Source organism: Nilaparvata lugens, chromosome 4 (genome assembly GCF_014356525.2).
Source record: "Nilaparvata lugens isolate BPH chromosome 4, ASM1435652v1, whole genome shotgun sequence".
NCBI classification, from domain to species: Eukaryota; Metazoa; Arthropoda; class Insecta; order Hemiptera; family Delphacidae; genus Nilaparvata; species Nilaparvata lugens.
Genome location: NC_052507.1, coordinates 74692455 through 74708409, shown reverse-complemented (window position 1 = coordinate 74708409; position 15955 = coordinate 74692455). Strand labels below are relative to the sequence as shown.

Here is a 15955-nt window from a genome sequence, read left to right as displayed (position 1 = left end):
TTATAGGTATAAAGCACAATAAATGAGTATTATAAAATCTACGCTTCAAAACCCTTTTATATTAAAAATTCAATTTATTAACAAAAAATACACGATAAAATGAGTGATAAGTTTTTGTGGATGACAAATCTTTCCTCTCTCTACTACCACATTATGGATATTTCAATAATGAAAATATGTTTCAAATTGCAGAGGTGTGAAGGGGGTAAACTTATTTTAAGTGATAGATTTGAAAATATTGCAGCCTGTTTATTTGATGTTCTGGTTGAAGAATGATATAATGTTGAAGATTCATAATTTTCTACTGATGAATGTAGATAATCACATACATAGTACTTTTGAATGTCCAAAAATATAATAAGAAATAAAAAAATAACAATAACTCAATCCTCAATTCATCTTGAAGCACTACTTCATAACAAACAATAGATAATAATAGATAAAATGATAATAATACATGCGAATTGATTGTTCTAGTTACCTCTTCGAACAATCCACTCAAGTCGGTTTTGCTATTGTCTTGAAACGCTTCAATAGAATAGACTTCAAGTTGTTTATCATGCCATCTGTGAGGCTTTTCACCAACTTTCATTTTTTTCGGAACAGGAATTGATGGTTTGAACGCCATTTCTAGAGGATTGTAGTCATTGAAAATTTCTCTGCTTGACCTGCGAACACAAAAGCAACGTCAGTTTCTTCTCATTCTAAAAAAAAACAAAACAGAAACATTGTTTGCTGCAGGTTGAAAGAGCACTTTATTCTAGTGCATTTCGATTGAATAATAATAATATTAATATATTATGAATTATTTATAATAACAATAAAGCATTAATAATAATAATAATAATAATAATAATAATAATAATAATAAGTGATATTTGTTAAAATGAAGAATAGAGAAAAAGCAGAGCTTAGTGGCCTGAAAGCAATTTCAACTCTGGAAAAGAGAGGATTTCAAATATTGATATAATATTTAGGCTAGTTCAATATTTACTACACATTTGACAAAAAAAATGTACTCATAAAATTTGTTGTGAAATAATGATATCAGAATGACAAATAGGTGATATTGAATATAGAATATGTTTGATTAAGGGTGTGATCACATAGGATGCACAAATGTGCAAGTTCACGCGACACCATGCATGACCAAGCGTGCAGATGAGAAACAAAATCTGGAACGAACCATAGAAACACCTTGTAAAGTGCTTGTAGCTGGTTTTTTGGCAAGTACACACGTTAAGTGTGAGCAGAGACAGGCAAGTCACAACATTTTTCTATAGCTCTTTCAAGATTTTGTTTCTCATCTGCACACCAATGTGATGTTGATCCAATGTGATCTTACCCTAAAGACAGTTACGGACAATCCCACCTTGCCTTTTAAGCCTTGTTAGTAGAAAACCTACTATTTAAATCATTATTATTTTAGTTACAAACTGGAAGAGAGTGAACGAGTGTATGTGTGAGGGATCATCCAGCTGATCTCACGAGAAGAAAAATTCAGCAAGAAAAACTTTTTTTCGTTTATTTCTCTTTTTTTAGAGAAGATATTTACTTCAGAAAGTATAAAATAGTAACTAGATGCTTTTAGTGTAGAATAGTACATAGTATATCTATTTGTAATAGATGATGTTGTGTTTGTTTTTTGAAGTGTGAATAAATTGTTATTTTGATGAGTCATAGTAGCTTAACCTAGATTTTGTTTTGGACTGTAGTATAAATTTGAAAAGAGATAGTTTTGAGCATAAGCCTGTTGTGTCTCCTCATATAACTGTAAAAATAATTGAACGTTTGAGAAAATGAATAAATAAATATAAACTATAAATTCAATCTTTGGTTACAAATTTTCTATGCTTTTACACTCCAGAGCAAAGATCGTTCCCTCGATATTTATTGTATAATCTTTTGTCACCTGGTCATATGGGACATGTATATAATAATAGATTTATCTCATATTGATCAGGATTTTGGAATTATAAATTAAAAATTCATTGAACAATCTTTCTGTCAATGACAAATGACTGTTCAATGAATTTTTAATTTATAACTCTAAAATCCTGATTAATATGAGATAAATATATTATGATATACATGTCCCATATGACCAGGTGACACTTTTCTTTAATTTTACTTTCAATTTGCAGATATCTTGGTTGATTGAGCAGCAAGGGCCTGAACGAGAGTGAAAATTGCATTTACCCTCAGAGACGTCAGCTCAAAAAGACAAGAGCTGGCAGCATTGCAATGCTCAGGATCTTCTAGTTCAGGAAGGAAGGTGCCTTGTCCAATAGAAGCATCCGATTCTAGCAATATGTCGACTGCCTTATTCAACTGCAACAATTACAAAATTCAAATGAGTATTTACATCTAAGAGCATGAAAAATTGTACGATCAATGATAGGAATTGATATAATCTACAAAAACTGAATTCCAGCTTTTCAAAAATGATTTTTTTTACTGTTTTGTTTCTTTTAAATCCTGATTTGTGAGGTTTGGGTGCGTTTAAGACGAATCATTTACTGAACAATTTTTCTTCAAAATAAAATTCTCTACAATATTACGAGATTCAAAATACCGGACAACAAAAATTTGAAGAATGAGAGATCTTCCGCCATCATAATCTCGGTAATGAAACATTTTAGGAATAATGTTTACTAGAACATTTTCCTTTATTTTAATGTAAGGAAACACCTCACAAAGTTTGTTCGTCTATTTAAGAAAAACCCTATATATTTTTAGAAAAGTGAAAACACAACCTTATTGTTTGGGAAACTTTTTATTCATCAAAATTTGGGAGAAAAACAGTTTTGGGCTAAGCGTTCAGTCCTCTCCCGATCATCTTATTATATTCGAGCAGGTTTCGATGATTAAAGGGTTTTAATAAAGGTAGCAAATTAATCAATCAGGTGTTACCCGTGCTCCACAAGGATCTGTTGAAAGCTCGAATAGATTGAATTTAGTTTTATACAGGGACCGGCATATTAATCTGACGATTTTGTAGTAATTGATATGTTTGAACCACTGTCATTGAAAAGGCGGGAATGTTGTACATCGACAGGTCTATTCTTGCCATTTCAGTAACCAGTATACCGTGGTCAATTGAACATCAAGCGATTGTGATTGAAGCTTATTTTTAAAATAATGTCTCAGTTATTTTAACACAGCGTTTATGTCGCAGACATTTCAATAATTTAAATCGACACGCGCCTGTTCCCAGTAGGAATACGATCTTGTTGTGGTTAAAGAATTCCAGGAACTCGTTGTCCTGTTTAAAAACGAAACCAACAGGACGAAAACGAACCGTAAGAACGCCTGAAAAACGCCCGAGTAGCTGTTCAGGTACTCGACTTAGCCGAGTAGCTGTTCAGGAAACTCCACGAGAACGTCGTGGATAATCCACTCGACAGCTGATTTATGATGAATAACAAGTCTGAACTATAATTGATGAATAATTAGTCTTATGATGAACTATAGTCTGATTTTTATGGTAATATTGGCGTTCGAAGGAGACTATTTTTCCTTTTGTATTAACCTTAAAATACAAAATTTCAAAAACCCTTATATATACGTCGACGTGAAATTCAAAAAAGAACATACCTGTCAAATTTCATGAAAATCTATTGCTGCGTTTCGCCGTAAATGCGGAACATATAAACATAAAGAGAAATGCAAAACCGTCGACTTGAATCTTAGACCTCACTTCACACGGTCAATAATTGATTGATGTGATGTTACCTGCAAAACTTGTTTGATGAGAGTGAGACAGGACAAGGATCCGTTGTGTTGTAGCTGCAGAGCAAGCGACCCAAGTCGCTTCGAGAAAGCCAGCAGTCGCTGACGGGTGATTCGCTTCCGGCGTTTCAACACAACTATTTCCAGGGCGTCCAAAACCAGTCTGATGTTTTCCGGTGCATGGCCTGCAATTATGAAATTCAAAGTACTGTACTTGAAAAAAGTTGACAATAATCAAAGAAATAACAAACACTACAAATTGCATTACTACTTCACAATTTGTATCGGCTACGTCAGAATACAAGATATAGAAGACTAGAGAGATTACTATTAGTTTAAATCCAAATCTAAACTTTCAAAAGTCTTCTTCGATTCAATTCAAGTCGATCTGAACATTATGTTAGACCTAGCAAAATTTAGTTACATTATTCATTCATTTATTCAATAATTTAGCATTTCACAACTTCCAGAAAAGCACCACATACTTGAGCTCAAAAATGGTTCTAATTCTAATTTATAGCACAGTCATGGTATATTATATTATGGTATATATTACGATCATGGTATGCTGTTGAGGGATAAGTGACTGGTACCTAGTCAGTAAAATTGATAGTACGGCAGAGTTGCCAATTCTTTTTTCCACCTCCTTCTACAGGAGATAGCTGTGATTCAAGGAATCACAAGGAAAATTGAAGGAATTGCCCAAGTCATTTCGGTATATTTGATTGTTAATAATGATAGTTAATAATTTCTCTAGTTGAATGTCTGTAATAACTTGGTCTGGTTGAGGTCATTGATATAATGATACATGTTATAAATTATATTCAGCAAAATATACAGTATCTTTTCATCACGTGACAATAAATTTTCGTGATTAATATTGAATATTCTGGTAGTTCGTCACATTTCTTCATAGTCTTCAAACGATTTGGCAATGTTGTGGAGCAAAAAAAATGATAACAGCTATCATTCTCTAAAGGTGCGTACAAACATATGCTCCGCGAACAGACGCATTTCACTTACAAATACAGATATAATGAGCAATATCGGGGGACCGAGCTTTGCTCTGGGGTGCAAAAGCATAGAACATTTGTAACGAAAAATTAAATTTACAGTTTATATTTATTTATTAATTTTTTCAGTCGTACAATTATTTTTACATTTATATGAGGAGGCACAACAGGCTTATGCCCAAAACTGTCCCTTTTCAAATTTATACTACAGTCCAAATCAAAATCTAGGTTAAGCTACTAACACTCATCAAAATAACAATTTATTCACACTTCAAAAAACAAACACATCATCAATATTACAAACAGACATACTATGAATTAGATTTAGAATGATATACTGAGTTTGCTACAATATTTGTTAATATATGTACTATTCTACTCTAACAGCATCTAGTTACTATTTTGGTATTTCTGAAATAAACATGATTTCTGAAAAAAAGAGAAATAAACAAAAAAAGTTTTTCTTGCTGGATTAGGCTATTCTTCTCGTGAGATCAGCTGAGGATTAACCCACACATGCACTCATTACAGTATCGACAGACGACAAAATTTCCAGCTGTTTTTCCAAGGACGTAAGTATCCTTTCAATGTCCTTCAGCGAGTTATCCCAGGGTTGAGACCTAGTGCAATCAAATTTTCATATCATAAACCTACTTTGGTCCAAATTTCGTGAGAATCGTTGGAGCCGTTTTCGAGATCCGGTCACATACAGATATATAAACATCTAAACAGAAATTGCTCGTTTAATAGTAATATCGGGACACCGAGCTTCGCTCGTTATTCTTATTTATTGATAAACCGAACACAATTCTCTAAAATGATCGTGTTCATATTTCACAAGCTGGCTATATGTCATCTTTCGAATTTCGGGGATGCGATTATTTGATTTTTCACAAACTCACTCGCTCAATCACTTTTTTACTATCCACAGCTGTTTCAGCCAAGGATGAATTATCCGTTTAATGTCGTTCAGCGAGTTTTCCCAAGACCTAGTGCAATCGAATTTTTATATCATAAACCTACTATGTTCCAAATTTCGTGTAAATCGTTAGAGCCGTTTTCGAGATCCATTAAATATAAATAACCAGATATAAAAATATATACAGAAATTGCTCGCTTAATATAATAGGATAGGATAGCATCATAGAGAAACAATAGCGTAAGTAGATATCCCATGGTATAGGGAATTTATGTCGCAACTTTTACTGTTATCTCAAGCCGATTACTGTCGATTATTGTCATTTTTTACTGTTTTGTTGGGATGATAGTGTATGAACGGCACAATTTGAGAGACTACCAGCGTCACACAGCTGCATGGGAAAAAACTACGTGAACTATCGGCTTGGGATAACAGTAAAAGTTGCGACATAAACGCCCTATACCATGGGATATCTACTTATGCTATCGTTTCTCTATGATAGCATCAGCTGACGAAAAGTGAAATGCGCATGTTTCAAGCCAAGTTTGTTTGCACCTTAAGGATAGAGAGCAAACCAATGCTATCAGATGCTGATTTTATAAAGTGAATCTCACAATAGAAAATTATGATACAAGAAATGTTATTGGCTGATTTAGAGCAGAAAATACTGACCTGCATCAACAAGAAGCATATTTCTATATAGATGCGTGTAGAAGTTGGCCGGATCAATAGCTAATGATTCTCCAATGCCAGACAGAATGGTGAATACAGTCTGAATGCACAACAAGCGCTGTCGCAGTCCCAAGTTGCCTTCATCCATCAAACGACTCAGAACCAACACTAAATCTTGGTAGAATTCCAAATTTATAAGGTGTGCAAATCTGTAAGTTAAAGACATCATAGAGTTAGTTCATAATCAGTCTCATAACCTAAACACACGCCTAGTGCACTTGTGAACATCATCCTCAGAAAAGATCTACAAGAGAAATGAAGTTTGCATAAATAACTTGGAATTATTTATGTAAATAGGCCACCCACTGCAATCACTCAACAAATTAAACACAAATTTGGGACGTAATTCATCAACTACTTTGTTCCTATTTTTTTCAAATCAAATTAAATTTATTTCCATCTTCATACAACGTACATGATACAGTATAGTAAAGCTTCGTTTACACCGGAGTTAACACAAATTTTCAACATTTTTGTTATCAACTGATGTTAATTACAAAAGTTAATAACATCATGTTGAGTTGCGTTTACACCGGAGTTGATAATATGAGTTTTTAATAAAAAGTTGTCAACTTGACTGAATCGACAAAAAATATCTTGAAAAAAGTTGATAACTCGTGTTTTCAACAGAAAATTCCTTGTTATTAACAAGATTTATGTTATCCATCGAGAGTCGGTAACTTTTGTTAATAACAGGTTACTATCTTCCCCGCGATCCCCTCGCACAGCATCCCTAGCCTACAATTACAGCTGTTCCCTAATAACTACAGCTGCAGACTAAACACGTGACAAAGTTATTAACTTTTGTTGATAACAAAACTAGCAGCCAAAAGAAAATGTTATTAACTTATGTTGGAAACTTTTGTTTTAAAGTCTGGTGTAAACGCATTATAATTTATTTGCATTAGATCAGATGAAGATCATGATTTGAATGATCACACACATGTTTCAATTCAAATTTGAAGACAATATTTTGCTTTTTATTCCGGCTGTTATATCATATGAATACTCTCGTGAAATGAAATTATATGTAAGTCAATTATATTGATAACAAGATCTTGTTAATAACAAGGAATAATTTTCTGTTAGAAACATAAGTTATTAACTTTTGTCAAGAGAAATTTTTGACGATTCAGTCAAGTTAATAACTTTTTGTTATCAACTCCGGTGTAAACGCAGCTTAAGATGAACTATTCTAATACATAGTATGAACCATATAATAATGAAAGTGGTATGAGAAAATGTTGCATGAGAAAATAGTACAAAACAATAATATTTAATTTATTTTTTATTTTTAAAGGAGGCACTGACCAGAAAAAAATCTAAGGATACTCCTTGTACTATTTCTCTCGCAAATGAAGATAACATTTTAGAAGTTCAAAATAGGGTTCTGGGCCCTGTTTCATAAAACGTCACGTAATACAGAAGAATCACAAGGGCCAGGCCCCTGTTTCATAAAAACTTAGAAGTCCTGTAATACAGGACCAGCTGATTTTATCGGCTATATTGAGCATGTAATTGGAATGGTGATTCCCCTGTGTTATAGGACTTGTAACTTTTATGAAACAGGCCCCTGGGGCCTGTTTCATAAAAACTTAGAAGTCCTGTAATACAGGAACAGATGAATTTATCGGCTATATTGAGCATGCATTGGAATGGTGATTTCATAAAAGTTACAAGTCCTGTAATACAGGAGAATCACCATTCCAATGCATGCTCAATATAGCCGATAAAATCAGCTGTTCCTGTATTACAGGACTTCTAAGTTTTTATGAAACAGGGACCTGATTTTACTTTTCTGAAATTTTAGTCTATATTAGTAATCAGCTGGTTATTAGAATAGGATATTACCTCGCCTACAAGGCACATTACCAAGGCACATAGGATATTACCATAGCCACCTCTAATACAAGGCCCCGTCCTACGATATTGCAACGTCGCAGTTTGGGCCTAGAATCTAATACATGATTGGTGAAAAAGATCAGCTGGAATTTTTTCAAATATTTTTCACCAATCATGTATTAGATTCTAGGCCTACACTGTGACGTTGCAAAATCGTAGGCCGAGGCCTTGTATTAGAGGTGGCTATGATATTACTAAAATATTACCTCGTATTTGCTCATGCAACAAGGCTCTGGATTTTATTGATCAGTATTTATTAATATTAATAGCCTAAGTATTTATTATAATTCAAAGTTTGCATGTCCAGACTGCAACTCCAGACTTTACTCTGTCCAGACTGCCATGAGCGCTGAAAGATTAAGCGGACCCTCGCTCCCCCATGCGCAGGCACACACACCCGGCCTATCTGCGCCATTGATATACTATGTATACTACGTAGTATACAGGTAGACAGACCGTCCCTTTACTCACACACACAAAAGGAGACTGCGCTTGTGTGTGTGTGCTTGTGAGTAGTAGGAGGGTCGGCCTAATCCTTCAGAGCTCATGCCAATTTGGACAGAGTATAAGTTAATAGTGGAAAAGAATGGATTAAAAGCACAGCAATTGATTCTTCAATTGTTTTTAGAATCACTGTCAACTCAAGGACTTGAAATAATTATCATTACATGTTGAATCCGGATAACAACCAACATTTTTGTAATCAACTGAGAATCAAATGAAAAAATCTGGTGTGGCGCACTCACACAACTTTCCTTGCCGTTATGAAAATTCATCACCTGACGCTAGTGTTCCCGCGCATCTCAAGTCTACTATGCAAAGATCTAAGCCAGCTGGTGACAGGACTATAACGCTGGAGACACACGAGGTCTGCTATCTCTTCATAGTGAATGATTTAATAGAATCAACAGTTGCCAACAGTTTGTAATTGAAATAATAACATTTTCTCGAATTTCGAGCTTATTTTCAATTTTAGGTGAAAATGTTACAGAACATTAATTGTAGAGATTTTCATGCTCAATCTTTTCCATTTGAAATTTTTTGTTTAAATTGTATCTGAAGCCTGATAATTGGAAATCTAAAATCAAACTTTACCTAGATGGGGCGGAGCTGCTGAAATTTCTACAGATATGGGACTTGTGGCAGTTGATAAAGCTTAACAATGACTATTTTAGGTATAAATTTGATCAAAATCGTTGTAGCCATTTTCCAGAAAATCGCGAAAAACCCTGTTTTTGACAACATTTTCGCCATTTTAGCCGCCATCTTGAATTGCATTTGATCGAAATTGTTCGTGTCGGATCCTTATAGGGGAAGGACCTTAAGTTCCAAATTTCAAGTCATTCCGTTAATTGGGAGATGAGATATCGTGTACACAGACGCACATACACTCATACACACACACACACACACACACACACACACACACACACACACACACACACACATATACAGACCAATACCCAAAAACCACTTTTTTGGACTCAGGGGACCTTGAAACGTATAGAAATTTACAAATTGGGGTACCTTAATTTTTTTCGGAAAGCAATACTTTCCTTACCTATGGTAATAGGGCAAGGAAAGTAAAAGACAAAAATATTTCTTTTAGAATATAATAATTTTAGCCTACTGTAGACTATTTATTGTTTTGTAAATTTGTTCATATATAGAGCTATTTTTCTTTCTAGATTTGATGCGTTTTTACAATCATCTATCAAAGAATTCCGTTAGAGTTTACTCACTTTGCGATGCCCTCCAGAGTTGAACAGAGCAATTTGGACGTTGGATCATTTTTGAGTATACGAAAGTATACAGTGAATACAACTTTGATTACTTCCGTGAGAGTTTTATGCTTTGTCTGCTTATTTTCTTCAGCTTTTGTTTCCAATAGTTCCTTTTCTAACTGTTCCAATCTTTTGCTGGCCTGTACAGTGAAGAATAATATTACAGTTTCAATAAAATATGATTTGTGTTTTATCCAATGTATGAATGAATAAATAACATGTAGACTGCATGATAGCTCACAATTACACTTCATACTTTTAATAATTTGAAACACCAATAATATTACAGTTTCAATAAAATATGATTTGTGTTTTATCCAATGTATGAATGAATAAATAACATGTAGACTGCATGATAACTCACAATTACACTTCATACTTTTAATAATTTGAAACACCAATCATAGCAAATTATTATTTGATAGAGACATTGAGAATTTGAAATAAAAGTTGATTTCAATATCCTTCAACTACAGAGAGGTCCACAGTATAATGACAGTATTTGATTTATTGGTGTTTCACCCTTGTCGACAAAGCAGATAACGCTATCATTTTCTACCTCGTTTTTTAACAAAAATTATCAGTTGATATTACATCGAATATACCGGTATAAACTAACTTCTATTATAGAAGGCAGAGAGGCAGAGAATCGGTAACGTTGTTCTCCTATCTTTCTCCGCTGTCATTATAACGTGGACCTCACTATAGTAAACTTAATTTAAAGTGAAATTAAATTTAAGCTGAGGCATTAAAAGACCGGAAGCTTTGTATACTTCTGAGTGCTTAATTTTCAACAGAAAGGGTGACCATGAAAAGTTGGAAGTAGAAGAAAGAAAGATTTTGATATGTTGAGAAGATTTCGGAAGTGATCAGAAAGAGGAGATAGCCGTTTATATGCTCATTTGTTTAGAATGGATCTCGGCAGACAAACAAATAAAATAAGTGGGAGATCCAAATTGAACTGGTTTATAGAGTCTAAGGAGGATATACAAAAATGAAATATAAAAGAGGCAGATTTACTCATCAGAGCAGGGCTACGGAATCTGCTTAAAGTTGATGTTTTCCCAGAAGAACCCAGAATTGAAACTTGGTCGTTAAGGTGCATACAGACTTTCGCTCTGCTCCGCAACCGAACGTCACTCCAGCAGAGCGATTGATGATCGACCGGGGAACAAGAGTGGTTCGACCGGGGAACGCGAGAAGAGCTAACATCTTCCGTAACGTTCATGATGGGTGCGACTGCCGAGCGGAGTCGGAGCGACTGCGGTGCGATGGAGGATCGAGGGCAGTACGAGGGCGGGGCGTGCTCGGTGCGGGTTGGAAGTGCGTATATGTGTACGCAGCTTATGAAAGACGAATCTCTCAGAGTGCGAGGATAAAAGAGTATTGGAGGCAAAAGCGGGTGACCAACGTTAATAATAATAATAGCGTTTATAATAATAATTGTTAATGGTGAATTACTGTTGTAGGTACTTAGTTGGCCTATACAAAACTGAATTTAAAACCAGAAGCAGGAAAATCAATCAAGATTGGTGTAGAAGAACTTTTGGTAATAATTTTAAAATTCTGTAAGTTATTACCTTTCTCTCCTTTTTCGACATGCTCAGCAACTTCTGCCTTCTAGTTTGAAACTTTTTCTCTCTCAACTCAGCTTCTTTCTCCTGGTCTAGATTGACGTCTTTGATTCTCAGGGTCAAGAATACGGACACCACTTCTGAATGGACAGCATTCGTCCTCGACTTCACCAACAGGTTTATTTTGCGCACAATCTGTAAAAAGTGTATTATTGAATACTAATTGAAATGCAGACAAAAAAGGAATTCTGAAGTTGGAGGAATGATTTTTCAATCCATATTGTACGTTCTCTTGGTTAAATATTATTGTAAACATCTTCCCAAATAGTAGTATTTAGATCAGTATTAATCTGAATGAAAAGACTAGATATTGTCCAACCACATACTTATTAGAAATCGAGATACCGGTTTGTGTTGTTACACAATTATCAGTCTATGGTAAATTACCAGTTACTGATAATGGTAACTGGTGAACTACCAGTTTACCAGAGATTACTGATAGCTACTGAGATAACAGCCAGTTACTGATAATGGTAACTGTTAAACTACGAGTTCACCAGAGATTACTGATAGCTACTGAGATAACAGCCAGTTACTGATAATGGTAACTGTTAAACTACGAGTTCACCAGAGATTACTGATAGCTAATGAGATAACAGCCAGTTCCTGATAATGGTAACTAAAAAACTACGAGTTTACCAGAGATTACTGATAACTACTGAGATAACTATCAGTTACTTATGACAGTAACTGGTAAACTATCAGTTTATCAGAGTTTTAATAATGGTGTAACAATCGAAACCGGTATCTCGATTTTTAACGGATCTGTGGTTAAACAATATCTAGTCTTTTTATTCAGTACAGTTAACTACCACAATATCACCTTCACAGCTACTCAAAAATTCGATATTAATCTATAATCAAAAGTGAAAGTTGTTTTCGGCTTAATTTTATAGTTCTAATTCAGTATCCTGAGTTTTTGGGAAGGAAATGGAATATACTTTAGATATACATTGATATACTGCAAACAAGAACCAAAATTAACATTTCTACAAGTATATCAACAAACATTCTATGGCCCGGTTGCACAAAAGCCGGTCAAATTTTAACCGTGATTAATTTTACGAAAACCAATCAGAGAAGGCGTTTTTTATAAGACGGCTTTTCCGATTGGTTCTTGTAGAATTAATCAGGATTCAAATTTGACCGGCTTTTGTGCAACCGGCACAATGACTCATTTTTAACAGGACAATTATTTATTTATTTTATTTAAATAAAAAAGAGATCCTTTAAGACAAAATTGATATCAAGTTACTCACAAATAAAGACAGCTCTCCCTTCTTGTCCTCTCTGAAAATCTGAGATAAGCATTTCGATACAATACTGCGGACTTCAGGTTTTGGATTGTTGAGATACAACACGAGAAGTTGAGCTATGTTCTGCGAGTAGTTGAAATAAGGATGCAATACCAATAAGTCGCACATCAGCTTCAGACAAACCATTCCTAGATCCACACTTTGCTGAAAATTGAAAACAATTGGAAAAATATTATTTGCTAATTGAGTAGAGAAACATATTGGCCCATATGAATAAAACCAGAGCAAATGCCCATGAGCAAGAGCATGGAGTATAAGGTTTTGCTCATGAGCAAAAGGTAGAAGCAAAAGCATTTGCTCATTTTTATATGAATAAGCTTTACCTTATACTGAACTCTGGAGCAAATTCTCACGTATTTTAAAGATTTTTCATCAGCTGATTCGCTTTTGTAGCCTTAATAAGTTTTTATAGCTCACGGAAGCGCTAAATATGCAAGTAGGGGGCACCGCTTGTGTTTTCTATTTTCTATTTATGAATAGAGTTTTAGGTTAGTTGAGTTTAGAATTTTGAAATAATAACATGAAAAAATGTCATCTCTATAATAATCTTCAGCATATTCTTATAATATCAATAGCCTTCTTCTAATCGTCTACACTCTCATCTTCTTAAATGCCTATTTCCTACTTTGTGATGGCTATCTTTATATTGTACGTTACTTGGCCGTGAATGTCTCTTGCAAGGTTCGCACGAGATTCATGAAACATCATGATTGGCCCTACTAACGGCCACTCGTGACGTAAATACCTATATTATAATCAAGAATCCAGCATTGAATATAGACGGCCCTAGCTAATCACTATAGATATATTATGAAAATATATATACTTCAAAAAATTAAACTTTTGGAAGTGAAATAAAACTAATATTTATGAAATTAAAGTTAAGATTACAAAAATTGGGAGAAAAGCAGTTTTGGATTAAGTCTGTTGCTCTCTGCCAGTCATAACTACAAGATTTAAAATTGTATTAATGATTAAATAAATTAAGAATATAGCGATAAGACTAAAAGTTATAACTTACATTGTAATTGGGTTTATAAAGCTATAATACCAAGTGATTCTGTACAAAGGGTACAGGCTTTATGCAAAACACTGTTCCTCTTTTATATAAATAAATTCGTATGATTCTTTGTTTTTTGTTGGTGGAGAGTCCCTCAACGCTTAAGACCCATAAAGCCCGAATATAAACAGCATAATGTGAGCCGTCAATGTTATTCAATGCCAATAATAATTATTCAATGAGGCTTGTTTTGTCGTAAAGCTTTAAGCCTCTATATTATGTTGTAATTTTTCTATTGATCTGATAAATAAATAAATGTGTCTTAGTACGAATGTTGCACATCAGCCGGGACCGACAATTTAACGTGCCCATCCGATAACAGGTTCTTCCTCTACTAATAAATTATAATTATCAGTTTAAAAAAAGGGTAATTTTACTTCTTTACTATTTTAAGAGAAGCAGACTTGTACCTTTTATTTATAAAATAGAATTATAGTACCCTTTAAAATTAATAAATCAAGAATACTTAAATTGTATTTTATTAATTTTAAAGGATACTATAATTCTATTTTATGAATATAAGAAAGTTGCCCTGAATTCATATATTTAATAAAATTTGTACCTTTCAATTGCAATTTAAATGTTATATTTAACTATTTCCTCTTTAATTGGTTATAGGAAAATCTGTTTTGCTAATTTTGGTTATCGCTTCAATTTGGGCATGGAGTATAATATTAATTATTCATGCAAAGAATCTGAAGCTATATTTATCCGAGTTGAACATTGAGGGCCATTCGCACAGTCAGAGCTTAAACTGAATTTAATCAGCTGGTAGCTCAAACTCAAAATTAAACAAATAATAACAAACGAGACTTGATACGGGAGTTACGAGACTTGACCCATTTAATCCAGTTTAAAATGAAATTTAGTTTAAACTGTCATTGTGCAAACGGCCCTTAGAATGACAAATGAAAAACTGTGAATATATTAATACTTACAGTGCTGTGAAGCCTGGTATCGCCTTTCTTCTTGTTCAAAATAGATATGCATTTTTCAATCTTTGTCAAAAACTCTCGATAATTCTTCAGAAGCAGTTTTTCGTAGTTCTGCAGGGTGTACACATCCTTCTTCACTGAAGACGATGGAAATCAATAATTAATACAGCAACAACAGTTTTCTTTTAGAAAGATGAAAAATGAAAAGTCTGCAAAGAGTTCGAACAAAAATTCACTAACTCTAGAATCTATACAATTTGTGTATTATATAAAAAATAAATGATACGAGTATTTTACAGTAGTGATAGTGGTAGTACGAATTTGTATTGTTACCATTCAAAATATACAACTAGACTAGAAGATGTGAATAGATAATTCTGAGCTCATGAATTTATTTACCTTTCTAATAATTCCTAATACCATTTGTGTGTCCTCGTTAAGCGGTAAATATTCCTTCCTTGAAAGTCATGAAGAAGTTTATTAAATTAGAAGACTAATAAATTGTTAAAAACCATAGATTTATTGAAAGTTAAAGTAAATCTGTGGTTTTTGACAACTTCTTAGTCTTCTTATTTAATATAAATAATTACCACAATATCAACTTCTTAACTACACAAAACACAAAAAGAAGAAGTTTATTACTTGCTTTTTCACTGAATAATATACATAATTATTATACCCAAGCTGAACCATATATAAACATTCTCAGTTTTTTTCTTTAAAATTCCAATAATTTGAATTAATTCAAGTCAATTGAATCTAACGATCATATTGAAAAAATATTTTCTCACTTTTTTGCCATCAACTTCAATGAGAATCATTAAGCTGCGTTTACACCAAAGTTTTTAACAAAATAACTTAATCTTTATAGATTCTATTAGATTGAACGGAACTTGACAAACACATATGTTCATCATGTGTATGATAA

At 33.6% G+C, this 15955-nt stretch overlaps 1 protein-coding gene across 1 annotated transcript in view; it reads right to left on the bottom strand.

The window, feature by feature from the left end:
• LOC111054791 (nucleolar complex protein 3 homolog) overlaps positions 1-15955 on the bottom strand; it is a 68547-nt gene that overhangs the window by 38485 nt on the left and 14107 nt on the right. Inside the window, exons 6-13 of the mRNA XM_039427100.1 lie at positions 15031-15164; positions 12976-13176; positions 11663-11851; positions 10041-10222; positions 6337-6545; positions 3736-3917; positions 2138-2331; positions 482-668 (exon numbers count right to left, since the gene is read on the bottom strand). Coding sequence (XP_039283034.1) covers positions 482-668; positions 2138-2331; positions 3736-3917; positions 6337-6545; positions 10041-10222; positions 11663-11851; positions 12976-13176; positions 15031-15164 — 1478 coding nt within the window. The remainder of the gene's footprint in view (positions 1-481; positions 669-2137; positions 2332-3735; positions 3918-6336; positions 6546-10040; positions 10223-11662; positions 11852-12975; positions 13177-15030; positions 15165-15955) is intronic.